Here is a 27,272-nt window from a genome sequence, read left to right on the forward strand (position 1 = left end):
AACCTGCACTCTGCTGCTCTTGGCCTTGCTGAAGCACCAGGCTGCAGGCAGCGAGAGATGGGGCATCTTCACAGCTTCGTCCAGTAGAAGTGCATGCCCCTCTGCTCAGCAGAAATCAGGGAAACCTGAGCAACCTGTGATACTGCTGTCCCCGAATGGAGAAGATGATATCTACATATACGCCTGCCACTGGGGGTGGCCAGCGAAGGAAGGCTTGCCCTACAACTTGCAGAGGAGAGGCATTGTTCAGAGCTGAGATCTCTGTCTTTGGCCACCACGTTGCCTCTTTTGCTCCCAGCACTGTCTGTCTTGTGCCCATGGTGACCAAAGTGTAGTTCTTTAACTCTGGGCTCTACAAAGTAGATCTAGATCTCTTTGGCTTTCTAGAATGATGGATAGAGAAGTTTCAGCGGTTTGGCAGGTCTCTTTTAAAACCTCAGTGTACATTGTCAGTTTTGGGGAGAATGTACAAATATACCCTTGCCATTCATGCTCTAGCCACCCATGGCCTTTCTGTTTTACAGCAATTTGTTTGTCTTCAAGAGGCAGATGTAATTTCAGATGACATATGGCTCGTGTAAATGGGCTCAGAGGTTTGATTTTGGACATTGGCTGGTGAAACGTGACCTCACAGCCTTGCCTTCCACACTTCTGCTGTCTCTCTGAAGTCATAGTCTGGTGTGTCACCTTGCAGAACAGCACAAGGACAGTGATGTCAGTCCTTCTCTGTGTGTCATTGTGGTGGGTTGACCTTGGCTGGCCACCAGGTGCCCACCAAGTTTCTTTTAGTCCCCTTCCTCAGCAGGACAGAGGGAGAAAATACAATGAAGAAGCTCATGGGTTGAGATAACAACGGGGAGATCACTCAGCAATTACTGTCACGGGCAAAACTCAACTTGAGGAAAATTAATTTAATTTATTGCCAGTTAATAAGAGAGTAGGATATTGAGAAATAAAAACAAAACTAAAACCACCTTCCTCTCACTTCTGTTTCTTCCCAGGCTCAACTCACTCATGATGCCTACCTCCTCAACTCACCCAGAGCAGTGCAGGTGGATAGGGACTGGGGTTTTGTGGTCAGTTCGTAACATTTCATCTCTGCTGCTCTTTCCTTCTCACGTTGTTCCCCTGCTGCAGAGTGGGGTCCCTCCTGCAGGATATAGTCCTTCATGAACTTCTCCATTGTAAGTCCTTCCCATAGACTGCAGCCACACCTGCAGCCCCTTGCTACCAAAACCTTGCCACCTAAACCCAGTACAGTCATCTCATGAAAAGGAAATGTTCTGAGATCATGGGAAAGAGGGATGGAAATAACAGGTGAGGTGCAATGGGACATCAAGGCGTCTCATTACAGAACTCATCTTTGGGTGGAAATGACTGACAGGCAAGCGAAGAAGAGGCAGTACTGGACATACCAAACCATACCATACCAAAAGGAGCAAACTGGCTGTTGTGTGGGCGTTTGGTCCTTTACTCTTGTGGAAGCCTGGCAGAATTTTTTCTTCAATGGATTCCCACTTGCATTGTTTCTAAAGCTTTGTTGTTTCCTCTTCTGTTCCCTGTTCTATGCTGGCACATCTGCAGAGACCCAGATAGAGCATAAACAGTTCTGAAAAGGAAGCAAAGCTGAGTCACTAACGCTCTCATGAAGTGCCTGCGTGTGCAATCATGTGTCAAATCAGACAGTGATAAACCAAACAGCAAAGAAAATAGCCACCTAAAAAATCTCATCCAGGCATTGAGATGTCATCCATTATTCTACCAGCCTATAAGCCTTGTTTTCCTTCTTAATAGGAATAATGTCTATTATATTGCTGAAGATTGGTTGTCTTCTGCCCCCTGCCACTCCTGAGACTTGTCTCCTTGGAGTCCTGCTCATGAGTGAGGCCTAAGAGTGACTTCAAGAGGTGTGAGTGGTTTCTGTCCAGTTTCTTGCAGACATCACTGGTTGGCTTCCAAGAAAGAGGTCAAAGACTAAAACGACCCTGGGGATGTGTCCTGTGGTAGACCAGGTATACCTTATTTCAGAAAGTAGAAGATATTTCTGGAATCCCTCAGATCTACATGCATTTCTTATGATAAAAGTAGGAATGGGAATTCCCAGGACAGGAAACCTGCCCTGAAGGAGGTGCTTTGCCCCACTCTGAATGTCTTTGAAGGCAAGTTGTCCTCTGGCTTAGCTTCCTGGCTCTGAGGAGTCACCCAACAGCTGCTACTTGTGTGGTGAGGGTGAAGTCTACAAATGCAAGGAAGGAAGGTAGAGGAAGGTAGTCTTGATCTGAATGCAGAAAGGGGAGTCTTTAACATCAAATAGAGGTTAGGCAATTATCCAGGAAAGGCATATGATTTATTTTATCTACCTGACTCTGTTTCTTCCCAGAAGTATATCTGCTGTGCTGTAGTAATCCCAGGTACAACCATGCCTTTTCCAGGCTTTGCTACTAGTGTGTTTCCATAAGAAATGCTAGAGAACATGTTAAAATTCAACAGGGCACCCAAATTCTTTGTTAGAAATCCCCCAAGCTCTTGGACTCCTATCTGTCTAATCTAATTTCTGGTGTAGTCATTGTTGGAATGTGCAGATACTGACACTGCAGGGCCAAGTAGTGAAATATGAATGAGAAGTGAACAGAGGAGAGCCACAAAGTTCATTCAGCTCATCTTCCTCTTAATTGTTCCCCTTTCCCTCCTGTCCCCGGTGTCTTTGGGAACACTCTGCCTCCTGAGAACTTGCAACAACCTGATAACCCTTGTGCTGCCTAAGTGCCTGCATCTGTCTGAATGTTGGAGGTGGTCTCCACTTCAGAGATGGTGGAGCTTGTAATCTCCAGATTTCAAAAGTGGCTGTCTCTTAAATCCATGATTCTCCTGTTCAAGACTCAGGCTGATTAGGAAACCCTGTAGTCAGTGGAACTTTCCCAGTGCTTACTCTGAACTGCTGTTTCCCTTACCAGCTGCAGCCAGTGGCTGATGTACATGTTTCCCAAGGAAACAAAGCTGTCACCCTGGCCAGGCCTGGCTCTGTGATGTTATAAATTGGGTGCAGTCATCTAGTATCTAAGCAAGGGATTCCAAGCACTGGCAACCTCAAACTACTTCCACTTAGTAACTTCGCCTTCATCCTTCACTAAAATATAGACAACCGAGTCCACAGCAGAGCTCCCTTTCAGCAACGTAACCAAACGGAGGGTGTTTCATTTCTCTTTTCAAGTAAAAGAATCTCTCAATGGAGCAAAGTGTTGCCAGCAACTTCTCCCCTCTCCCTCCGGCTCCTGTCCCTGCTTCCAGACCATGTGTTCTCAAAAAGATATTTGATTTCAGTGAAAGCTCAGCTGACATCCCTGCAATATGCTCGGGTTCTTGCTTTGTGCTTCCTGGGAAGGATGAGGGCTCCTCCGGGGATTCTGGGTAATTGGGTTAGTGGCCAGCTCATGTCAGGAAATTAAAAGGCAGCCCCGATCAGGTTGCTGCTGCATGCGATTTAATGGCTTTGTATTTATAGAGTATTCTGCCTCCAGCCGGTGCCAGAAATATCGCTATTGGAGGCATCCAGATGAAAAAAAGAGAATGAAAAATATTTTTCTTTCTCTAAAATACCTTGGTGTTTACAAACAGACAGGCAAGCCCCTGTCCTTTGAAACAGGATCTCCAGGTGCAGTGAGCAGCATCTTGATGTCTATATCATCCACACCCAGCTGTTTTCCAAGGTATGAACTGAGCATTTGCAATGTGGCTGGAGCTGGGCTGGGTGATGGTAATTCTCCAAAGAGGAGGCTTCTAGCCGATGGGCTGACCACAAAGTGCACGTTGAGCTGATAGCACCTGATATCTGTTTTCTGGCCATAAGACTGGTGCATCCAGGACCCTCCACACACCTTCTGCCATATCCAATGGATTATGAATCTGTTTTGTTTGGTTCCTCCCATTCACTTTGAATTATTAATCTGCCTAGGTTCTTGCCATACCTAGCTAAATGTCCATTCCATCATACATGAAGTCCAGGCTTCATCGATGTACATCTGTATAGATTCAAAGAGGCATCACCTCTACGCAGGTTTATGATAAACACTTTGTACACTCTGTCACCAGAAATTGTGCTTCGTGCTCTTGTAACGCGTACAGAAAAGAGGAAGCCGATAAAAGCTGCAACCATCCAGTCATGTTTAGACCCCACCCATTGCGCTACAAGCTTTTAGGCACTTCTGACAACATGATAGCTAAGATCCTCTGTGGTTAGCAAGAGTGGGGTGAGACTGAAGGTATGTCCCACTGCTCTACAGTAACTTAAGGCATGTGCATCAGCATTTTCACAGCCTCTGGTGACCTGCGTTCACTCATGACTCAGCTTCGCTGAGATTCTCAATCCTTTCCCCATGGAAGCTCTTGGGCTGCAGGGTATCCTGAGAGGATTTTACTCAGAATTGCCTGCCACAGCTGTTCTAATTTAAGAATTAAATAATAAGTGGACACTAGTTCTTAGTGTTGGAAAAGCCACTGCTGAGGTGAGAACTCCAGGAGAGACTTCAAGGCTGCAGGACCCAAGCAGAGTTGCTCTAAGAGGATGGCCAAAGCAGCAGCATGCTGTGTTGGTGGTCTAACTCCCTCACCTCTGTGGATCTCCGTCATGAGCTAGCCTCTCTCCCTGCAGTGGTGGAGGCCTTCTATTGTGTCATATATCTAAAAATTTGGTTCTTGGTCCATGCTTACACTCCTCTACCTGTTCCAAAAGGCTCGTACGCTCTACCTAAATAGACTGAGATAGAGAGAACTGGACTAGAGAAAGCATTGGTTTGACTGTGCAGGGTTTCCCTTGGTAGTCAGTGGAGAGAAGTATCTGTCATCACTCCTCCTCAGGTAAACATCTGGCTGGTTAGATGAATGTGGAGGTGCCTGCTTCTCTCTGTTGCCTGTCAAGGGAGCCCAGATACACAGAAGGGAGCTATCAAAGCCTAAAGTAAGGTGAGTTAAATCACACCCAGGGCTGCAGGTTCCTCTAGGCAGCAAACACCCCTTTGGGGATTTAGCTCTGAGCACTACCTCTTGGAAGGTCAGTGGGGCTGGGGCTTTGTCATCCTTTAGATCCTTTTGTGAAAGGCATCCTTGGTCTTTTCCTGGCAGGCATGTGCCTGCCTCTGTTCCTTTCACACAGTGTCACTCAGCCTGCTGCTATGCAGGCATTGCTGCCATGGGTGACATAGCCAATAGAGCAGCTGTCCTCCTTCAGACTTTTTAGAGGGTTGGGAGGGGAAGCAATCAAAGGAGAACATTTGCGTGGAGCATGAACACAGGGTGAGTGCGTAGGTGTGGGGGTTATTAGAGAGAGCTGAACGAGGTACTGAGGTATTCTTTGTTCCCATCTGCCCTTGAAGCTCTTCTTAATGGGCTTCAACTTTCCAGGATGATTGGGGGCAAGGTGAGAGGGGCTCAGCACGGGAAGGAAGCTGTACATTTGAGAGACAACAATGACTAATGCTGCAGAGACACCTCTGCAGGGCTGGCAGCCATGCAGCTGGCACTGGTGGAGGAGAAGAGTTGGTTTGCAAGCTGTGTGGGTTACACCAGATCCTGTATGCTTGAGACCAACCACCTGGGACGTGCTGCTTGTGTTTCTGTGTGTGAGGAGCAAGGACACCTTGTGTCACTGCTCCAAGGCACGTGACAGCCTCTGGTACCAGGTATCATCAGGCATCACAGGGCTAACCTGTCCCTCTGAATCCAGGGACTCTTCAGCCAGACTGACAGCAAAGGAGCTTTCCTACTTGACTAACATATCCCTGAAAACATCAAAGGTGGAGCAGGCTGCAACATCCTGCTTGAACTGATCTAATCTCTTTGTAGGCCCTTGTAACATAGGAGATGGATTTTTCAACTCCACTGCCCCCCTCCCCAGACTAGTTCCTCACCCTTCCATTTCACGTGTCATTCCCAGGCTTGCTGACCTGTACCGTGCTAGTCACTGGCTTTTTCTAGTAGCTCAAGTCACTTCCCTGTGTTTCAAATGGGTTCGGGAATTGCACCAGTCATCTACCAGGAGATTTTCCAGAGGCTGGCCTCTTTTTGCAGCAGTGTAAGAGCCTAATGGTATAAAGGTATCTTTTCTGTTTCCAATGCTGGAATCTCAGAGTAAGAAATGAGCATCTACTCAGGTTGCAGCCACTCCACTCTCGTTAGACAGAGATGCCTTTCCCTATAGTCTATTTTTTTTCCCATCTTGGCAAGCCTAACTTTTATGGTCATGTCTGCTCTCTGTTTCCTTGATAGGCTTCCTCCTGGCTGACTCATCCCATTACCACATCCTGTTATCTCTCCTGAAGTTCAGAATAAAAAGAGAGAGGGAAATTCTGTAGGAGATGCCTTGGGTACAACCATTCTCCTTTCCTTTCTTCTCTGCTCTTAGCCTACGCCTTCCAGCTTCCTTGGGCAGTGCTAATCCATGTACTTCAGACTGCAGCTGCTGGGGACAGGGGCATCTCTCAGCTGCAGAGCACCACCCCAGCTCAGACCCTGAGAGAACAAGCAGGCTGTATTGATGAAGAAACTGCAGCTCAAGGATTAAGTGGGCAGTGGGCACAGGACCTGACTGGTGTATCAGGGAAGCTCAGCAAAAGCAGCCCCACGGCCATTACTCCCTGGCCAGCACTTGCCCTGTGTTCCCTTTGGTTGTGTCCTTCTTGGTCTAGACATATATTGTACCATGCAAACCCTGTAGCTTGGCTCCTCCGTTAGCTCTTTTGGCAAGATAGATCTTTCTGTTCCTATCAATTCATGGGCATGTGATAGGGCTCGATGGAAAGTGAGGTGAGGCTGGTAATTTGACGCGACAGCTGATATTGGGCCTAGACTGCATTTCCCACTGGCCAGGACTTAGCTTCACAGAGCTTTTAAGAGTATTTTTAGTCCCCAGAAAATAAAAGAGAAACTAAACCTGACTGTGTGCTGTCACCTCTGCATACTCGGCTATTTTTACTTCCGACAGACTCGGCCTGGGTCCAGCTTTTAAAAAAAGCTGGAATTATTTTACTTCCATTAAGAAAAAAAACCCAAAGCCTGATGTTATCAAGTCAGCAAGGGGACATCTGATCCCAAAGTTGTCGGGCAGACGTCTCTCCAAGGGGCATGTCAGAGAAATGCAGGGAGCTTGAACAGATCAGCAGATCAGCTCTCCTGCTACAGAGGCTTGGTGCTGGCACAGACCTCTCTGTAAGAGCGCTTGGAACACGAGTGGCACCCACAGGACGCTTAGAAAACTGACATCCTTACCCTAGGCGGGATGCTGAGCTGAAAAGTCCTGCACGAGTCCTGGCCCTGCTCCCCTCCCTGCTGGCTCAGGCTGGGGAGCTGGGAACATGCTGCCGGTGAGCTGGGACTCAGTCCCTCTGGCAGACACCGTGGTCAGCTCCACACCTGGGTCAGATGCAGTGGCAGGACTCTTATGCAGGGTCCCTCAAAGTGTAACAAGAGTCAATGAACAGCAGCGCTTCCTTGCAAGACAGGGGAGTGGGAGGAGAGGCGATGTTTCACATTTGTGAAGATGCAGCTGCCAGAGAGGTAAGTTATCAAGGGGTGGTACGTCACAAACTTTGCCCTATACAGTTGCATCTTGTATTGTATATATAAGCCCTCCCTTCTCTACTGCTCTTGCAGCCCCTCCTTGCTGATATTGTCAGGAAGTGGGGTCCAAGAGTGACAGTCTTGTAGGATGAGTGCCCTCTCTACTGGGAACTGTCCAGTTGTGATCCATGTGAGAAGTGTATTTGTGCAGGAGCTGGAAGGTAATTGCTTTCTCTTGCTGCTATCTGGTCATCAGGCTGTGGCACCAAATCCTCTGTATGCGTCTTCAGTACGGACCAGCTGCATCTCGTAAGTGGCCACTGCACCTTACAGTTAAAGCTTAGGTGGCTGCATGTTTGGTGTGAAATCGCCCTTGGGAGTACAACGTATGTGCCACTCAGCCTTGCTCCAGCCCTCTCTTTCTCACCTCCCTTCTCCTTCCACTCTCTCACTTCCATTCATATCCCAGTTTACATCCTCCTCCGTTTCTACTCTGCTCAGTGCTTTCCTTCATGCTGCTTCTCTGAGCTCACCCATTGCACCTCCCCACTCCATTTTAATGTCCTTTAGTGTCCCTCTCAGAGCTGCAGTGTAGCCAGCCTGCCTATCTTAAAATCAACTGTCAAGGAAATCAGTGTAGAACAGCAGGCGTTAACAAGCCACCTGAATACCACAGCTCAGTACCAGGTCCTGATTTTTGGCCATGCCCTTTCCTTCCATCTAGATATGACCCATTAGGCTGTCAGATCTTTGGGGAAGGGATTTTGTGGTGATGCTTATGTCTGGAGTGTCACAGTCAGGGACTTGGGGCTTGAAATGCTTCTGTTGGCTGTAGCACCTGCAGGTTGCTGCACTCCGCAGCTGGCGCTGGGATGCGCTATGTAGGGTGAGCCTGTGCAGCGGCTCTGCGGCTGGAGCGATGACGACAGGGTAGAATAGTGGTTCTGCAAATGCTGATTGAAAACATCTGCCTCAAGGAGTGTCGCACAGGATGGGGAGCAAGAGGAGGACAAACACTTGTTCAAAATTAACGAGCCAAAGTCCTTGGGCAAACAGACCTCTATCTGCTCAGTGAGGGAAGGAGGGATGGAGGGTAAATCTCTCTGCGTCTCTCTTATCTTTTTTTAATGCACTTAGGTCCTTTGTGTCCTTATAATCTGATTGAGGGTCCCTAATACTGCTGCAACCTGTGCAGCCATCCCTCTGCCAAGCACTGAAGGATGGCATGCTTCTCCCTGGGAGAAGGAAACGAGCTCCTTCCCCCATTTCCTCCCTATCCCTCCTAGTCCCCCCCTCCCCACTGCTTCTCAGACTGCACAGCGAAAGTATCCCGGAGGGCTGTGTGTTGGTTTCTGCTGGGCTGCGAATGGCATCTCCCTGCACCATTGACATCCTGCCCACTGGCATGAGGGAATGGACCCCGCTGTGACCCTTCTTCTGCAAGGGTCCTGGGGAGCTGTGAGTCAGGTCTGAAGTCCTGCAGCCTGTTCTGGATTCTTCCATAATCTTTGAACAGTGTATTCCTGACCCTTTTAATTTTCACACCTGGTTACTTGGTTTTCTGGCAGTTCCTGGAATTTGTGTGTCTCCCTCCCCTCCTGGCATATAGGTGGGTGCCATTCATTCAGCAGAGCACGGAACAGAGGTCTTCCTAGGAAACCAGGGCACACTTATAGAGTAAAAGAAATCATGGACAGAAATGAAAGTTTCCTGCTTCATCCAGGACTTTATTAGTGCTGTTCCTCAGGGATCTCCCTAGATAATCTTACGTTTGGGATTCCCTCGCTACCTTTTCTGAAATTACTCTCTGGAATGTGTTGGGGCTCCCAGGAAGGAGTCTTGCCTACAGGCTAACTGCAACTGGGAGTGGAGGTAAAAGAAGCAATGGACAGCATTTTCAGGAACACTACCGTGTAATGGAGGAGAAAAGTGGTCTTATGCTTAGGGACATCAGTGAATTCTCCATACAGAGTCAGAAACAGAAAATGGGGCAGGGGAAGGAAATTAATCAGTGTGATCTGAGTTCACCTATTTGGCTTTGTATCTTTCTCTCCATCTTCAATGTCTGCTGTCCTCCCATAGCAGCAACTTGCAACAGCAGTTCCTTTGCTCTGGAGAGCTCCAGGCCTGCTCGTTCCTGCTTCTCCTGCTCAGTGGGAGCAGCTAGACTCTTAAAAGGAAGCAGCTATATAGCATTAATAACATCATGCCTGTAGGCCTCTGTCCTCACACACCATGGCTTACAGGTAATGTCACCTAGACCTCCACGTGGGTGGGTGTTGCTACTGCCAGAGAGATTTTGCTGTCAAACCGTGTAACTGGGCGCCGTTGGCCTGGCTGGTGTCAGCCATTGCTGTTGGAGGGGCTGTCGGTACTGTCTGTCAGTCAGGCTGGTTTGGATGCTCCAGCCGTGGAGGAGAGTGTCAGGATCTCGATGTTGTGGCAAGTAACAGCCTCATGTGGTGTAAGCAGGGCTGGTGTGAGCATTTCAGTAAAAGCTTTCTCTTTTCCGTGACGTGGTAAGCAAATGTGGCAGTGAAAGGCACGGTGTAAGTGACAGACATGTGCCGCTTTCTCGGGTAGAACGTTTGTCAGCAGACTGCAGGTTTTTCAGGTGTACAAGTTGTTCAAAAAACATCCCTTCAAAACCCATTTGAGAGTGTTTGCTTTTAGTTGTTTGTGTTTTTGTAGTGGATTGATTGCAAAATATTAATGGCTCGATGTGATTAGTAAGTGTATCACATAATTGGCTCCTGTGATCAGACTAGATAAACTCATCTGTGTTTCTAAGGAAGTACTTGTGTAGTGTAAATGCAAATTTTTATTCTGTTTGAATGCTCCTGCATTTACCTTGAAAGATTTTTGTATTTTTTGCAATGGCTGTTTGTCCCAGCAAGACTGAGTTACCCTAATTTCACAAGAACTGATTACTACAGACCATATGGCTGGTCAGAAATAACTGACAATTGGACAAATATCTGTGGCTTTTTTCACAATTTGTTTTTTTCACGTTGCATTTTTTACTAATACAGCAGTTCAGCTGCTGTTCCTGCTCTATTGACGCTGCTACGTTCTTTTGCATGGTGACAGTCACTGGTGCTTCCCAGTCACTGGGAACTGTTTTCCATGTGCTGTTTGCAGTTTGATTCACTGTATTTTGAAAGAGCTGCAACAAATTCTTCAGTGTCTCCCTACTTCAGCTTTATCATTGCTTTATTGTAGTAGAGGTTGTTTCTGTTTATTTGGTTCTAGAAGTCGTAGTTCATAATCTATTTGCTATAGGTCACTTTTTTCAAATATAAATAGTGAGAGGTCACAGAACATTTAACATCTCATTTCTAAGAACAATCTAAAAGCTTATTTTTATAACTGCAGGTTTGATTGACATTTTAAGTCTCTCTTTTTAAAAGCAAGATCATCTAGAGGGCATTGAGGTCTGAAGCTTTTCATTTGCCCATCAGATTGACAGTGATTCAAGAGTTTGAATGGGTTAATTTCTGTCTTCATTAATGTTTTGAATCAAAGTAAAGCTCACAGCAGCACAGTTAGAGCTGGAGGCAGTCTAGCTGGTATTATTGGGATTGCTGGGTTCAGCTGAGATCTCAAGTGTTTGGGAGAGGGAAGCTCCCTGGAGGGTGGGGAATATCTTACTTAGCAAATTTTAGCATCTGCGTGTCAAGGATCCCTGTGGCACTAAGGAATCATGAGGATTTATCTTGTTTTACCTGCAGGTGTTCGTCTGGATCGAGTTCGTGGAGGCCGTCAGAAATACAAGAGGAGACTGGATTCTGAGAGTAGCACTTATCTGAGCCTACAGATCCCTCCCCCAGCTAAAAAGCCACGTACGTATTGGTCTGGAATCGTGGTCCTCTGAGCAACCACTAAGTTTCTATTGGTCTCCCAAAACGTACAACAGAGCAGTTGCCAGTTCTGATTCCCGTGTCAGTCACCAGCACTAGCGTTTTTTCTTATGATCATAGTGCAGAGGTAGACTGGGTACGCCTGAGGTACAGCCCAGGTGGTGTATTCATTGTACCTGGGGTTAAGTACCAGACCTTTCCTAGGAGATTATGTAAATCCATTTAGTGATATTCTGATCTTTTCCTATTTCTATGTTAACAAAACTGGTCCCATGATGATTTCTCTCTTCCATACTACCCATAGTTCTCTAAACTTTTCCACATCCCACCAACTGATTATTCATGCCTCCTCCTCCCCTTGTTGGACCTACCTGAGACAATGGCTGACAACCTCACAGTAGCTTCCAGCTTTTGTTATCCCTGTACAGAGCTGGTTTGCCATAGGCAGATCACTTCAGCTTGTGTAGCTGCAGTGTAGTCTTCTCCTGTTGTGACCAAACCATTTCTGAGGTGCTATAGGCTCTATATTCATGTCTTGTCACAGGAAGGTCCTTCTAGAAAGGGCTGTTATGACACCTTATGTCATGAGAGATACAACAACAACTTCTCCTTTGAAATGTGCAGTGACTAAGATCGTCTCCCACTTGCTGGTGGCTGAGCCAGAGAAGATTTATGCCATGCCTGATCCAACCATGCCGGAGAGCGACATCAAAGCCCTGACAACCCTCTGTGACCTGGCAGACAGGGAACTGGTGGTGATCATTGGCTGGGCAAAGCACATCCCAGGTAAACGGGGGGAATTACAAGGGTGTAAGCGTGAACAGCAAAGGGAGCCATTATTTCTCACTGTGCTTATCAGTTTTGTCTTCAACCAGGATTTTTAAGTATAGCAATGGGTGTAAATTTCTGTCACAGAAAACAGTAGTTGTGGTGGGGTCTCATTGGTAACAAACTCCAGTATAGCCTGCGGTGTAGGTGCGTAAATTGATGACTGTATGTGTGTGTGCCCTGGGATTATGCCAAAGGCATAGTGATATAAGATGATATAAGTTCTCAGTTGTACCTGATGTTGAGTGGCACAGCAGAAGCGCTTGGGAAACAGCCCTTGGTGTGGTAGGGTGGACCTTAGTGATTGTGCACTGCATCAACATGGCCTAGGTCTGTTGTGTTCATAGATGAATAAATGTCATGGCACTGACTGGACTCCACTGCTCATGACAAGGCAGGTACCTGCCTGCCCTGTCTGTAGTGGACGTTCTTGCCCAGACTCAGGAAAGCTTTTGTCATACTGGATTCATTACAGAACAAGTCCCATTGGGATAGAGGACATACTCACTATTGTCAGTGAATCTCTAGGCTTCTATGCTGACAAATTATGAGGACAACTTACTGGCAATGTGACTGGCCTCAGAAGGCTCACTGGCTATATCTAATGAGTGCCTGTACAACTGAGTGACATAGCAAATGTCTCACACCTGCAGGTAGGATGGACCCAGGCTGAAAAAGCAGACATGGCCCTCCAGGGCATTCTGGGGACAAAGATTTGTACTTTGCCCTTTTTCTAGTTCTCCCCTGCCAAAAAAAGATAGGTTGGATTTGGGCGTGGAGAAGGTTGGCCAGGGAACTTTGGGGACATCCTTGGGGTTTACATGGCTGCTTTCCAAAGACTGCTTCAGACGCTCACTATGAACAGCTCGCTACAGCTATCTCCTGCCTTCTGTCCCTCTTCCATGTGTCAGGAGAATCTCTGAGGCTCAGCCACAGGATTTAACCCATATTGCACATTGTATCTTCCACTACCTGAGTCTGTGTTCTCTTGCTTTGCTTCTTGGCTTTAAGTTCTTCCTTGTTTGGTGAAGCATCATCATGTGAGTGATCAGACGGTTTAGTTCTCCCATGTATTTGGTTTCTCTTTGTGGCTCCTCGTTTGGCTTTTTGGTGGCTGCTTCTTTTCAGAGGGAGTATTTCTCCTGTGACTCAAGGGCTAGTGGTTTCTTGGGCTGTATGGAATATGAACTGTTATGTGGTGGGACTATGGAGTTTGGAGAATCTTTTTCAGGACGGTGTTTCTGAGTAGAGGTTAATCTCAGTGGTGCCCTTCTTACACAAGATCTGCAGTATCCGCAGGGATTACCCCCATCACTAGTGCTGGAATCTATCTGGGGCTGATTCATCACAAGTGGGGTTACAGTGGCGATTAGGGAACTCAGCCTGGATTGCTCTACTAACCCAGTACTAGGGGTGTTAACAGGAATGGTTTTAGTGCAATGTCATTAGCTGCTGCAGCTGTCCAGCGAGGTGCCATTGTACGTTCTTCTAACCTTGGCTATTTCTGTTCGCACAGGGCGCCCTGCTGTAGTTCCCTAGCTTGCGGCTGTGGGATGAGCTTGGGATGCTCAGCTCTGAGCAGTGTTTTCCAGCCCGCCGTGGTGATATTATCCCAGAACAGGAGTATAGTAGAGACCACTCCTGCACTGTGAAAGGGGCTTTTCCTCTCCTTTCTGAAAGGCCACCAGCCACCATCTCAATGTTCTCTGTGTATTTTCCTTTCCTATCAAAGGCCCTGCAACATGGTAACAGCCGTCAGCCTGGCAGGGTTCAGACCAACAGCAGGGTTCTAACAGGACTGTGTGCAGAGGAGGGAGCTCAGGGATTGTTACACAAGGGAGCAGTACTGAGAAACAAATGTAATAAAAGACAGTTCATTAAAGTGGAACAAAATACTCTATAGTTCTGAAACAAGTATGAAACATACTGAGTTAGGCAGCAAGGGGGCAGAGCAGGGCAGGGCCAGGAGGCTGCCAGGTGTCTAGATTATCCATGCCTGGTATTTCTGCCTTCCAACGATTTTGAGCAAAACAGGACATTGCTTCTTGCGTGCACGAACTCTTGGACAGAGAGAGATGGAGAAAGAAACGAAAGTCACATCCTCCTGCCTTGTATTCGCACTGGCATTAGTAAAGAACAGTGTGGCATTAAAGTCATACCAACCCTTCAGGATTGCGGGTGTCAGCACTAACCCCACAGTGTTAGCAAATAAAATCAGTTAAGCTTAAAGACACTCTCCTGCATGATTTAATGGTGTTTAGCACATGTTATTAGCTAATAGCCTTATTAGCCATTAGCTCAAAAGCCATGCTTAGCCAATGTGTAGTTGTCCCCTTCTGTATGAGGCCACCTCCCCATCACTCACCCTCCCCCCTGTGCTAATTGTCTTTGAACAACATCTACCTTTTCTGTGTACCTTGATGCAGGGAGACAAGACTTCTCTCGAGGGGTGACAATGAAGGCTCTCCCAGGGTAGCTGTTTTGCTGTTCTCACTAGGAAGACGATAATACTAGCACAGAATGAAATATGGCAAGTGGAGTGACAGCAGCTGTGTCTGGAGTGGCCTCAGATCCTATAATTACATCTCCTTTTATTACCTCTGCTAATGGCCCTCCAGGATGACAGAAATGATAATAAATTAACAGATTATGAACTCCACTTGCCACAAATTATGTGACTACTTTTTTTTTTTTCAATTCTGGGAGCTCCCACTGCCAAACCACTGAAAAAAAATTTTAAAAAATCACAACAAAAACCCCACCTGAATGTCACATCAGCTATTGCAAATAAAGCAGCTTTTCTCAACCTGCAGCTGGGAAGGAGGGAAACATGCATGCAGCTCTGTGTGAGAGACAGGCTCCTCTTTTGGGAGCCTAGGGATGGCAGTGGAGCATTCAGCACCTTTCTGGATCAGATCTGAGAAAAGCAGCAAGAAACGGATCACTAAGGGCACTAGCTCAGGAATGCAGAAGGGCTGGATTCTAGCAATCCTTGGGAATTGAGTTCAACTTCACAACTAAAGGTTCTCTGGTGTTATAAAACCTATAATAGCAAGCCTGCGATTTTGGCCAGGTGAAATTAGCATTTACCTTTCCTGATCTCAAGTTTTACAGCATGAGAGACCCCAGGTTATATGATCCTCCCTTGCCTGTGCAGGCTGCAATGATACAGGCACAGTCCTCCAGCCCTTGCATTCTACCTGTGTAAGCCCTGGAGAAAAAGGGTCTTGATTCTGTCAGACACTTCAAGTCCAGCTTGGCACCGCAGCACTCTGTTATGGTTTAGCCCAGCCAGCAGCTAAGCTACTGCATGGCCGCTCACTCCTCTTCCCCGCGCCACCCGGCCCCCACCCCCGGTGGATGGAGAGGAAAAAATCTAACAAAAGCCTTGAGAGCTGAAATAAGAACAGGGAGGGATCACCCACCAACCATGGCCCCGGGCAAAACAGCCTCACTTGAGGACAAATCAATTTGTTACTTCAGAAATGATAGCGAGAAACAAAGCCAGATCTTAACAACACCTTCCCCCACCCCTGCCTTCTTCCGGGTGCAGGGGGACGGGGAATGTGGGTTGCAGGTCAGTTCGTCACATGCTGTTTCTGCCGCTCCTTCATTAAGAGGGAAGACTCCTCACGCTCTTCCCCTGCTCCAACATGGGGTCCCTTCCTACAGGAGACAGTTCTCCATGAACTTCTCCAAGGTGAGTCCTTCCCACAGCATGCAATCCTTACCCATCAGATTGCTCCAGTGCAGGCGTTTCCCAGGGAGTCACGGCTTCTTAGGGTGCAGCCACCCACTCCAGCGTGGGGTCCCTTCCCACAAGCTGCAGATGCATCTCTGCTCCACCGTCAATCTCCAGCAGTGTGGGGAGTCCCTTCCCGCAAAAGAGTCTTCTATGAACTCCTTCGGGTGCTGGAACCTCTGCTGTGGTGTGACGTTCTTCACGGGCTGTGGGTGGATCTCTGCTCCACCGTTAATGTCCATGGGCAGCAGGGGGGCCACCTGCCATCTCACCACGGGCTGCAGGGGAATCTCAGCTCCAACACACCTCCTCCTGCTCCATCTTCACCGACCTTTGTGTCTGTGTAGTTATTTCTCTCAGATCTCAGTCCTCTGTCCAATGCAGCCATGCTGGGCCCAACTGGACCAACAAACCTTGGTGATCCCAACAGGAATGAACTCTGCCCAGCAGGCGCTCTGGTAGCAAGGTGCTTCGGAACACTCCAAGCCATGCCACTGCAGCCATCACCAGTTGAGTGGCGGTGGCCCAGCACAGGCAGCTGTCTGCACTGGAGGATGGGGGCTGCCAGCTCCCTGCCTCACCCCTCTCTTTGCTGCAGGTCCCACATGGTGTGCATTTCTCTGTCCCCTTGTTAAATACGGCATTCACAGAGGTGCTGATTGTTTCAGCCCTGGCCAGCAGTGGGTCCAGCTGGTTTTGGAGATGAGGAAGCTTCTAGCAGCTCCTTAGAGGAGCTATCCCTGCAGACCCTCCCCCCTGCTACCAAAACCCCACCACATAAACCCAGCACAGGCTTCCTCCCTCATGTGTGCTTGCCCGAGCTGGAGTCATTGGCTACCTGGGAGTGCTTCTGGCAAGGGGCTTCCCCAGGCGGGTAGGGCAATTGCAGCTGGCTTTTCTGTTCTCCTTGGCACAGGGTAAAGCATGGTCTCTCCTGTGCAGTTCCCACCTGCCATGACTGTCTCAGCGTTACAGTGGCTAACAGATGCTGGATGTACAGGGTGCTGCTAGGTTTAAGTCATTTTTTCAACTTTATTCTCTAGCAGAAAAGCATGAGCCATGTCTGTCCTGGATCCTGTCATTCTACTACATGACTTTCTCTCAATCTTTAACAAATTTCGTTGGCAGACTGCAGTGAGGCAAAGGTGTAACCTCTTCTGTAATCCAGATGGGGAATAAAGATGCAGAAAGGCCACGTGACTGACCCAGAAACTGGACTTAAGGCAGCAGCCGAAATGCTGGGCTGTTCTCCATGGTCAGAGCTAGGAGGGGTGCCCAAAGGAGAGATTCCGGGTGCTAGAGACTGACAGTGGCTGCACACAGCACCTGTCTCAGGGCTAATCTCATCAGTTCCCTGTGCAGCAAGCAGACCTGGGGAGACAGGATCCCAAGCCTTTGAGCTGCATCAGCCTGCACTCAGATTTGTCAGGAGGGCTGCGTTCCGGAGCAGCACAGTACCAACTGCAGGAGGTAAGGAGCAGAAAGGCGAGGCAAAGGACAAGGCATCTCTGCAGTACTCACAGCCTGAGCAAGGAGTGGGAATTCTCCAGGTGCAGGGATGGCTATATGGAGCACAGGCTGTGCTGTACAGGAATCAGTCTCACAGCTGTGGACCTGGATTTGCAGCTCTTCTCCCCAGTAGCCTGGACTCCTCTTTAGCTGTTCCCTCTGGCACTCCTCCCCAATGGTTTATTGATTCTTCCCTCCCACCCACTGCTCCCTCAGACCTTGCACACACAACACGTGACAGCTGATTGGTATCTGTTAATTAATGTGGCCTGGGGCCTCTTTTCTATTCAGTGGCCTGATAAGGGAAATTGGATGTCCAAGGGCTGCCAGGCCATTATCACCCTTTGCTTCCCCTGGCAACACAAACACAAAACATGGCGTAGTGATAAATAAATACCACTAACCCACCCTTCTGCCTTCCCTTCCCCAGCTCAGATAGTGCAGATAGAAAAAGAGAACTCACAGTCGGTCAATATAGCAATCATCAGCTCTTTTGTTAATTGCCAACTTGATAACAAGAGAAATCAAATGATCATCATGGTGGCTGGCTACCTAGGCCCTGATGTGGGGCCAAGAACTGGGAGCAGAGAGGATAAAGGAGTCCCACTGAGCCGAGCACACAGCCAGCGGGTGCTTGGAGGCTCCTGGACAGAGGCTAAGGAGCTCACAGGCCTCTTGGTGAGCCTCGAGGCTTAATAATCATCTAGGGAGAAAACTGGCAGGGCAAGCTGGTGGAGCATTGCCCTCTGGCTGAGGGTTGCCCGAGTGTCCCATTCTCTCACAGCCCTGGGAACCTTTAGACACAAGGAGCTGCCAAAAACCACAGCCCCTGCCTCTCAGTGGTGGGCAGGAGCTGCCTAGTTGGGATCAACACGCTGTGCTTGGGAATCAACATCCCTAGTTGGGATCAACATCCCTGTCTGTCATAGCTGTTGCACAGTGCCCATCTCCCAGGATCTTTCGTGGTCTGGCCTTCAAGGGTACCTGCTACAGAGGACATAACAGACACAGCTTTCCTTCCCATGCACTTTTTTTTTCCCTTCAAGGCAGACAGTGCCTCTGTGTTTCGGCCTCTCCACTTCTCAGGTGGGCTCTGGGGCTGTCAGAGTCTATCTCGAGATGGTGATTACCCTGTCTATGTTTGAGGAGAATGACTTGGTTCACTGTTGGGTGCTGGTTCTGTCACTGCCAGGTTTGGCTGTGATTTAGGTACTTGTACGGCACCATAAAGGTGTTTTTGACACTGGGTAGGGTTGTTGGCTGTGAGATGCAGAAAGCTGATGATGTGGAGCTCAAAGAGTGATGAGGAATAAAAGAGGATTTTCTTCACAAATGTGTTCAGCTTTTGAATACATCTTGGCACTCTGTTGTGGCAGGACTTTTTCTAATGTTGGCCAAAATGAGAGCTCATGGTACGCTTGTAATTCAGGACTGTGTCATTCCCTCCTATCAGAAGCCTTCTTTTCTGCCCTCTGGAGCACTTCTCTGTTCTTTGGTCAGCTGGGGCAGACTGAATAGGCTGCAGTACAAAACTACAGAGGAACAGTGAGCAGGATGATACAGTACAAACCAGTGGCTGCTATAGAAGAGGCAGAGATCATTGAAAAGAGGTTATCATTAACAGTAGGTTGTCGTAACTGCAGTCAGAGCGTCAGAACTCCTGTCTGAGGCTGTGGGTGGTCATGGGAGCAAAGAGAAGGGTAAGGTCCACATGTGCTGACTGCCTCAGAGACAGGGTCGCTTTAGTAAGCTGCTTCTTTTATTTGAAAGCAGCAGGCCAATGGGGGAGAGTGCTTGGAGTGAGTTGTAGGGAAACTAGGACCCCAGGTTCCTCAAGGTTTTGCTGCACACCCATTTGACCCTGCTTGTGTTTTGCCCTGTCAGGGTTCTCCAACCTCTCCCTTGGGGACCAGATGAGCCTCCTGCAGAGTGCCTGGATGGAAATCCTCATCCTGGGCATTGTGTACCGCTCCCTGCCGTATGAGGACAAGCTCGTCTATGCCGAGGACTACATCATGGATGAAGAGCACTCTCGTCTGACAGGGCTGCTGGAGCTCTACCTGGCCATCCTACAACTGGTGCGCCGCTACAAGAAGCTCAAGGTGGAAAAGGAGGAGTTTGTCACGCTCAAAGCTCTGGCTCTCGCCAACTCAGGTACAGCCCTGCTGGCCCAGTTAGCCTCGCAATCAGGGAGCCAAGGCCCATGCTGCTATCTCGCCCAGGAGCAAACTAGAGCCTACTGGCCAAGACTGTACTCTGCCTGTGTCATGCAACATCCTCAAAGGTCCTCCATGTCCACAGAGCAGGACCTAAGCTGGAGAGCAGGGAGAAAGGAGGCTTGCTGCTGCTAGACCCCCAGCTGTGCTCTAGCCCGGTTAGAGCTCCCAGTTAGGGAGTGGAACCAGGCAGGGATGGGCTGGCTGCTGGTTTCTGGCAGTAAAAGAAATGCTGTGGAGCTGACTCCAGTGCCATGAGTTCAGAAAAGGGTATGCGGGCCATGCCTGCACCCATCTCAGTAGTGTTGGTCAGTTACAGCAAACAGTGAAACCCTGATCCCGATTTCAAATAGCACAAAAAGCTGTGGGGTTGGGGCTGCCTGGTCCTGTCCTGGAGATGTTCAATGACCACAGGCACCGAATCCCCCTTTAACTGGGAGACAGCGTGGATCTGGATGGTAGAGGGTAAGACATGCTGGCAGAAGCCATCCTGTTCTTTTTCTTCTTGTGAAGAGGACGAGAAAGGCCAGGGCCCTCAGTCCAGTGCCTTCCATCTCAGTCTGGGGAGGGCTGAAGCCCTCAATCCAGCAGGCTGTGGGAGACACAAGAGATGCCGTAGTGATGTTGCACAAAATCCAGACATGTATTTGCTCAGGAGTCCCTTCCGAAAGCGAAACTGCTAAAGCTACAGTGTGACGAGGGCTCCCTCTACATCCCTTGAGTCTCATTGTCTCACATCAGATCTCCTTGCTGAACTGCATCGTGCAGGTCACAGAATTCACCCTTGCAGCTCCGCAGTGAGTCCAATATCTGTGTTTGGCTAAAGCTGCCTTCCAGAAAGACAGCCAGTGTGAAGCTGAAAGGATTAAAAGAGGGGGAATCTACATCTTTCGTGGTAGCTGACTAATAATTAATCGTTCTCTTAGTTAAAAGAAAAAAAAAAAAGCACCATATCTTTAATACCAGTTTGCCTGAGTTCAGCCTCCAAATACTGGTCTTTGTTGAGCTGTATCCTGTGACCCCAGGTCCTTTTACACCTGACAGCTTGACATGATTAAACTCCTGTTCCATAGTTGCATTCCTTGGCTATAGATAAATTATTTCAAGTGTAACCAAATGGTCCAGAATGCTGTGAGGCTGCTTTGTCCTCACCATTTTACACCATTCTGTTTCTCTTTGCCATGTATACTTCTTAGCAATGGCAATTTAAAAGGAGAAAAAAAAAGAAATTACTTACAGCTCATTGATAAAAATGTTGAGTAGCATCTGTTTTTTTACTGATCCCTGTGGATTTCCACTAGAAAACTCCTCCTTCAGGGATGATTCAACACTGATAGCTACTTTGAGATCTGTCATCTAGCCAGTTACTAATCAATTGCAAGTGTGCTTTATTGGTATTGCATCGTACTAATTTTTTAATGAGAATGTCCTGTGGTGCTAAGCCAAGCGCCCTGTAAAAGCCTAAGTCTATTATATCTGCGCAGTTAACTTTATCAACCAAACTTGTAATCTCATCAGAGAATGAAATCAGGTTTGTTTGACAAGACCTCTATTCCAAAGTATCGTGTTGACTGGCAGCAGAATCATAGAATTATTTAGGTTGGAAAAGACCTTTAAGATCATCGAGTCCAACCATTCACCTAGCACTGCCAAGTCCACCACTAAACCATGACCGTATGTGCCACATCAACACATTTCTGAAATGCCATCTTATAAATCTTACTTGAACATCACTTTTTTTTTTTTTTCCTTTATTTTGCGCTGGTTCACATCAGGCTAGCATGGAAATTATCAGATAAGACCTAGGAAAATATAGGCATCATTAGAACTTTTCCAGTCATCTTGAATTTCTCAAAAATACCACTTGTTAATCATTAATCTGCCCTAGATGGGCCTCAGCCAGCAATTTTAGAACTCTTAAAGCCGAGTTATCCAGCTTTGCTGATGTCTGTGAAGCTTGTCCCTAACAGATGTCTAACATCTTCTTGCATAAACAACAGACTAAGTAACCTTCATCATCTTCATATAACACAGGTACATAATGCTGCTTTTTTCTAAACAGGACAGAAATACTCACTCAGGACTTCTGTCTCCTCTGCACTGCTATTAATAGTTTAATCATCTCCAGGTGAAAAGAGACTCCCTACAAATGGTCATTTTGCTTCTATTTCTTAAATATTTTTAAAACTTCTTTATTGTCCTTAGCCCTTCCAGCCATGGATTTTCCTCCCGTGTCCTTCACTTCCCTTATCGATTTTCTACACTTCATAACTTCTGATTCATATAAATTGCTATCTAGTTCCCTTTTTCAATTTCTCATATATTGCTTTTTTAGCTCTAATTGCTGCCTTCACTTTGCCACTGAACCAGGATGGGCAGATGGCCAAGGCTGTCTTCTCTTGACTGTGGGACGGTGGCTTTTGGTGATGTAATCAACTCTTGTTAAAGAACCTGCCTCTTGCCTACCAGGAAGGTCACAGGATTAAACAGGGAGAAGGGCTCATCGAAGAGACGAAGCACTGAGGTAGTGGTTGTGACAGGGTGACAGGATAGGTGCCACACCAGGACGGGACGCTTATCAGGCCCATGCTGTGAGCAGAGACGCTGCAGGACCTGAGCCTTGGTGCTGTCAAGTTCTTCACAGTGCAACAGCAGCACTCTCTGCTGATGTTGCTCACTGTGCTTTCAGGACTAAGCCCAGGGTAAGGTTTATGGGACAATCTGTGTCAGGAGTGGAGAAACACTGAGCAAAGAGCAGAACAACCGATGCTCATCAGCTGCTTTGAGGTTCTGCCTCCAGTGTTGTGTAGTAAAGAAACCAAGGTAAGGGTCAGGAGGCACAGGGCAAAGCATGTTCTCAGCTGGAAGAGAAGAGCCGTTCTGACTTCAGTGGTTTTTTCCTACTGCAACTCAAATGCAGCTAGGTAGGAGCATAATCAACAAAAAATTGTGCTTTGTTATTCGTATAGAAACATATGAAAGTACCGCACGAGATCTCGTTTTCAATGGAATTAAAGACTCTCCCAACACACACATAAGGAAACTAGAGTAGGGAAAGTGTCTTTTTGTAATGTAACCTTCACGTTCAACCTTCACATTCTTTTAATATGTTATTTTTCTTAGTGTATTTTTGACATGGAGTAAACTAGCAGAGCCTGTGTGTAAACATGTGCTTGCATGCAAACAGCTGATTCCTAAAGTGGCAGGAATGCAGACTGGGCCAGGCCTCAGCTCCTTGGAGTCAGAGACAGGGTTTAAAGCTGAGCACTTAGATTAGCACCTGTGCTGCCTAAACCTGCTTTCTGCCTTGCCTCCCGTATAGGTTAACTCCTGAATTTCCCCTGTCCATGCTGGGTGTAATTGCTCATGCAACCCAGCTTCTAGGGACCTTCCTCTCTTCCGTGCAGCCCTGTGTATATTGTCCCTTTGTTTCTAGGAATTAAAACAAATGAAAACGGAAGTGGGAGCTTACTCACTTTCACTAGAGGAGAAGCTGACTATAGGCTGACCTTGACAGAGCTGTGGCTGACCTCTGAGTCCTCAGTGTAACACACCAAGGACACAGCTGCTGGGACTGGCAAAGATAATTCAAGCGAACTCTGTCTTTAGTAAGTGTGTTTTAGCGAGCTGAGAAATGCATTCTTAATGCCCAGAGCAGCAGGCAAGCCCCAACAATATGATCACCCATTTTTTGACACAGTAGTGGTGCTGTAGACTTAACTTGTTACCCTCAGAGCCAGCAGTCCCTTCTTAGGCATTCCTAGTCCTCTTTCCTCAGGAATACAAATCAATCAACCTGCGTATTGAAGAGCCCTCCAGGTTAGCATACAGCACATGTTCATTTAAGGACATCCCAGACTGGCCAAACCTTATTTCTCCCGTTTTTTCTCAATGCATGTTAGTGCTGAGATGGAGTGAACAAGGTCTGGATCTAGTAAGGGGATATGTAGCAAATTCTGTACTAATGGGTCCTGTTATATCCCTGCTCCTGCCAGAAGCTGCAAGAAAAGAGTTAGGTGAGCAAGCAGTGGGCCTTGTCCATTCTCACGCCTGCCCTGTGCCCCACACCAGCAGTGCTGGAGAAGGGCTCCTGACATGAAGCCTGACTTCTAGGCCAACTGACCCTTAGGGACATGGTCAGGCAGCCTCCGTCCACCTCAGTGCTCTGACAGCTGTAAAAATTCATAGCTATTGATTTTGTAATTAACAGTTTATCAATGCCATCGACACCAGCTCACTGATGGATTGCAAGGAAATTAATCCTGCAGTGTTATTTTATTTTTCACAGTCAGCTGCCACTTTTGAACTCCTTTCAGTGAAGAGTGGGGCGTTGGGTCAGGCTTTGATCTTTAGTTCCCCAATTCCTCTCCCTGTATTCGTCTCATTATTTAGTGCTGTTAAATCTCATCACCTTACAGAAGTCAGGTGGCACCAAGGAACACCTTTGGGATTCTGTCTACTGTACAGCAGCATCAGTACCCCAAAACAGAGCACCCACTCTGACTGGAAGTATGGCTTTTTGCCTGGTGCTTCTCACACCTGCTGAGATCTGCAAACTCCAGTGGGCTGTGATTACTTCTCCCCCTTGTGCCCGTAGCCAGAAGGACATTAAACAGAAAGGCTGGAGGACATTTCTTTCCTAGCTCCTGGCTCTTAATGCTTCCAGTCTCCAAAATGACCTCTGCAACTTGGCAGGAAACTGATCCACTCACTTCTCGTGGACCGTGCATGGAAATTTTCCAGAGGTGCCACCTGGCTGGGAGAAGTTGCCAGACTGACTTAGCAACATGCCGCTCCCTCCGTGCTTTTCAGAATCAGACTCTGTGGCTAGCTCAGGTCTCTGTGATGACCTACCAGCCCTTCTCTGAGCTTCTTTGCCTGGTCTCCAGGATACAAAATCAAATACAGCAAGAACAATCCCTCCTCAGTAGGCTTCTTGGAAATACAGCCCTTTAATATCCTCTAATTAGAGCATTTCTTCTAAATAGCTTCTTAAACAGCATTCTTGCTAGACATAATAGTTTCCCAGCTGTTGTAATGCTTTGTAAATCATGCATCATAAATAGCATTTACTGTACATGTATCTTATGAAATTCAGTCTCTAATTTCTGCTGCACTCTCCATAGAGGTGACACATTTCTAGAGAGATTTAGCACTTCAGCCAGCTTTCCTCCCTGTCGCTGCTGTCACACTGAGGAACGAACCCATGTCCTCCTGTTTGGGGGGGGGGGGGGGGGGGGGGGGGGGGGGGGGGGTGGTGGGCTAAGCCAGAGCACTGCCACACTGCAAAGCCCACCCAGCTGCAGTGGCAGACGGTGCAACTGCATGTGTGCTCTCCATAGCATCCCTTTGCTGCTGCTTCTGGATTCATTGCCATGTGGCAGGAATCTTTATCAATGGGTTATCGATTAAAAGTCTCTGAACAATGAAGACAAGGGAATAATGCCTCCAGCTCTGTCAGAGTTGTAAGAAAGAGGCAAGTATCAGCAAGATGAAAAAAAAAAGGAGAAAAACCTTTTTCTGTTTGTGTGATGCTATGCCTGGTTAGCTTCTCCAGTCGAACCTCTCTTGCTCTTTGGTGCTGCCCTCTGTCACTGTGCCTTACCCACAAGTTTAGCAGCCTGTGTTCAACTCAGGTTCCCCACCTCAACCCTGGACTGGGTCACTGCCAGCTACCTTTGCCTCAGAGACACACTGTGGAGCCTCAGAGACACACTGTGGAGCCGTGCTAACCTCACAAACCCTGATAGCCCCTCTGGCAGCTTGTAGAAATCTAACTGGCAGCCTAAGAGAAGAGGCCTTGCAGGAGGTATGGGTTTCCTTTATGGAGCAGGAAGCTCCCTGAGCAGCTGCTGACAGTCCCTGAAAACAGGGGCATATGCACAAAGGTGGGGTTGGCAACACCCCTGGGCACACTGGTTGTGACCTACTGGGGCTTTTCTGTCTTGCTGACACCCTGAGCAGCTGCACGGCAATTAGGCAGTTTAGACAGATGAAGCGCTATAGCGGTGTTAATTATTCTTAATGAGATTGCTCCCAAGTGGCAGCACAGCAGCTGCTGCCCCTTGCAGGGTGACTCTCCCTGTAAGGAGCATGGAGGGCAAGTGAACGTGCAAGTCACAAAGGCCCCCAGCTGACCCCTGCACAGCCTTGGGGTCACTGGTAAAATGGGTGGCACAGAGGGCACAATGTGTCACCTACCCCTGGCAACCTTACCTGTCCCTGCACTTACTAGGGCCAACTCGTTGGGCTGATGCTGAACTTCACAGCAGCAACACTAACACCTGCCAGCAAGGTGGTTTTGTTTTTTTTTTTTCCTTGAGAAACAAAACAATAACACCCTTCAAAAATAAAAAACCAAACAAACAAAAAAAAAAAAAAAGAAAAAAAAAAACATGACACAAAAGAAAAGAAAGAAGCACCTTTAGCATCAGGACCATAAAGGATTTCCTTCCTCATGCCTGACTTGTCTGTTTGCTGTCTTTTCTCCCTCCCCCCAGACTCCATGCACATAGAGGACATGGATGCAGTGCAGAAACTCCAGGACCTTCTCCACGAAGCCCTGCAGGACTACGAGCTGAGTCAGCGCAACGAGGAGCCCCGGCGAGCAGGCAAGCTGCTCCTGACCTTGCCCCTCCTGCGGCAGACGGCCGCCAAAGCTGTGCAGCACTTCTACAGCATCAAACTGCAGGGCAAGGTTCCCATGCATAAACTCTTCCTAGAAATGCTAGAGGCAAAGGTCTGACAGCCCCAGTGCCAGCCGACAGTGGCCGGGGAACAAACTAGAAACAAAGATGCAGACAACGGAGCAATCCAAACAGCAGCAGCAGCCACCGCCGGCTTTTATCTCCAGTCATTTATTATGGAAGAATTATTTAATGTCTATCTGTCGGCGTGACTGCAGAATCTCATGTACAGGAGGGGGGAAACTTTTAATTGGTCACCTGTTTCTCTTTTTTTCCTTTGTTTTCTCTGTGGGAAATACCACTTGCACTTGTTGAGGCGGTCATCGGGGCTCAGCCCCTCTGAGCAGTGGTGCTCTCGGCGCTGTCCCGGCCACCCGCTCCCCAGCTCCCTCCACCAGCACTGGAGGGGGAATGGGGACAGAAGCAGGAAGAGAGGAAGAACAGAGTCAATATAAACTTTTATCTGCTGGTGTCATGAGGGGTCGGATAGAAAAGGAAGCAGCCAGGGTCCTTCTTTTTATCACCTTTGTGGCTCTAACCATAGAGCAGATGCTCCTTTGGAGCACAACGCTGCTGGGCCTCTCCTGGTCTAAATGGCTGCCTCCCAGGCTCCTCTATAACACTTGTACATACAGGCCCCACTTCTTACTGGGAAAGATGCTCCTAACTGTGTAAGATATTCTGCGACCTTGTACAGTGTGTCATTACACCTGGCTAGTCCCCCCATGTACAATCCCCGCAGGCCCCTGAAGAGATGGAATGTAGGACCCGGAAAGAATGCAAGTCTCCTTGCCCAGAGGGCAAGAAAAAGAGAAAAGAGCCCGATGGTGTGCTTCAGGGCTGGGTTGACTTGATAATAATCTCTGCATCCTCTCCTATG

At 47.9% G+C, this 27,272-nt stretch overlaps 1 protein-coding gene across 3 annotated transcripts in view; it reads left to right on the forward strand.

Annotated features, from left to right (window-relative positions):
* The window catches only part of ESRRB (estrogen related receptor beta), a 104,264-nt gene extending 77,813 nt beyond the window's left edge, over positions 1-26,451 (forward strand). For all 3 annotated transcript variants that reach the window (XM_086612999.1, XM_086613000.1, XM_086613001.1), the window contains 4 exons: positions 11,283-11,393; positions 12,036-12,197; positions 19,375-19,644; positions 26,207-26,451. In XM_086612999.1, coding sequence (XP_086469125.1) covers positions 11,283-11,393; positions 12,036-12,197; positions 19,375-19,644; positions 26,207-26,451 — 788 coding nt within the window. The remainder of the gene's footprint in view (positions 1-11,282; positions 11,394-12,035; positions 12,198-19,374; positions 19,645-26,206) is intronic.
* Positions 26,452-27,272: the final 821 nt, after the last annotated feature.

This window comes from Tauraco erythrolophus, chromosome 6 (assembly GCF_009769465.1).
Source record: "Tauraco erythrolophus isolate bTauEry1 chromosome 6, bTauEry1.pri, whole genome shotgun sequence".
Classification (NCBI taxonomy): domain Eukaryota; kingdom Metazoa; phylum Chordata; class Aves; order Musophagiformes; family Musophagidae; genus Tauraco; species Tauraco erythrolophus.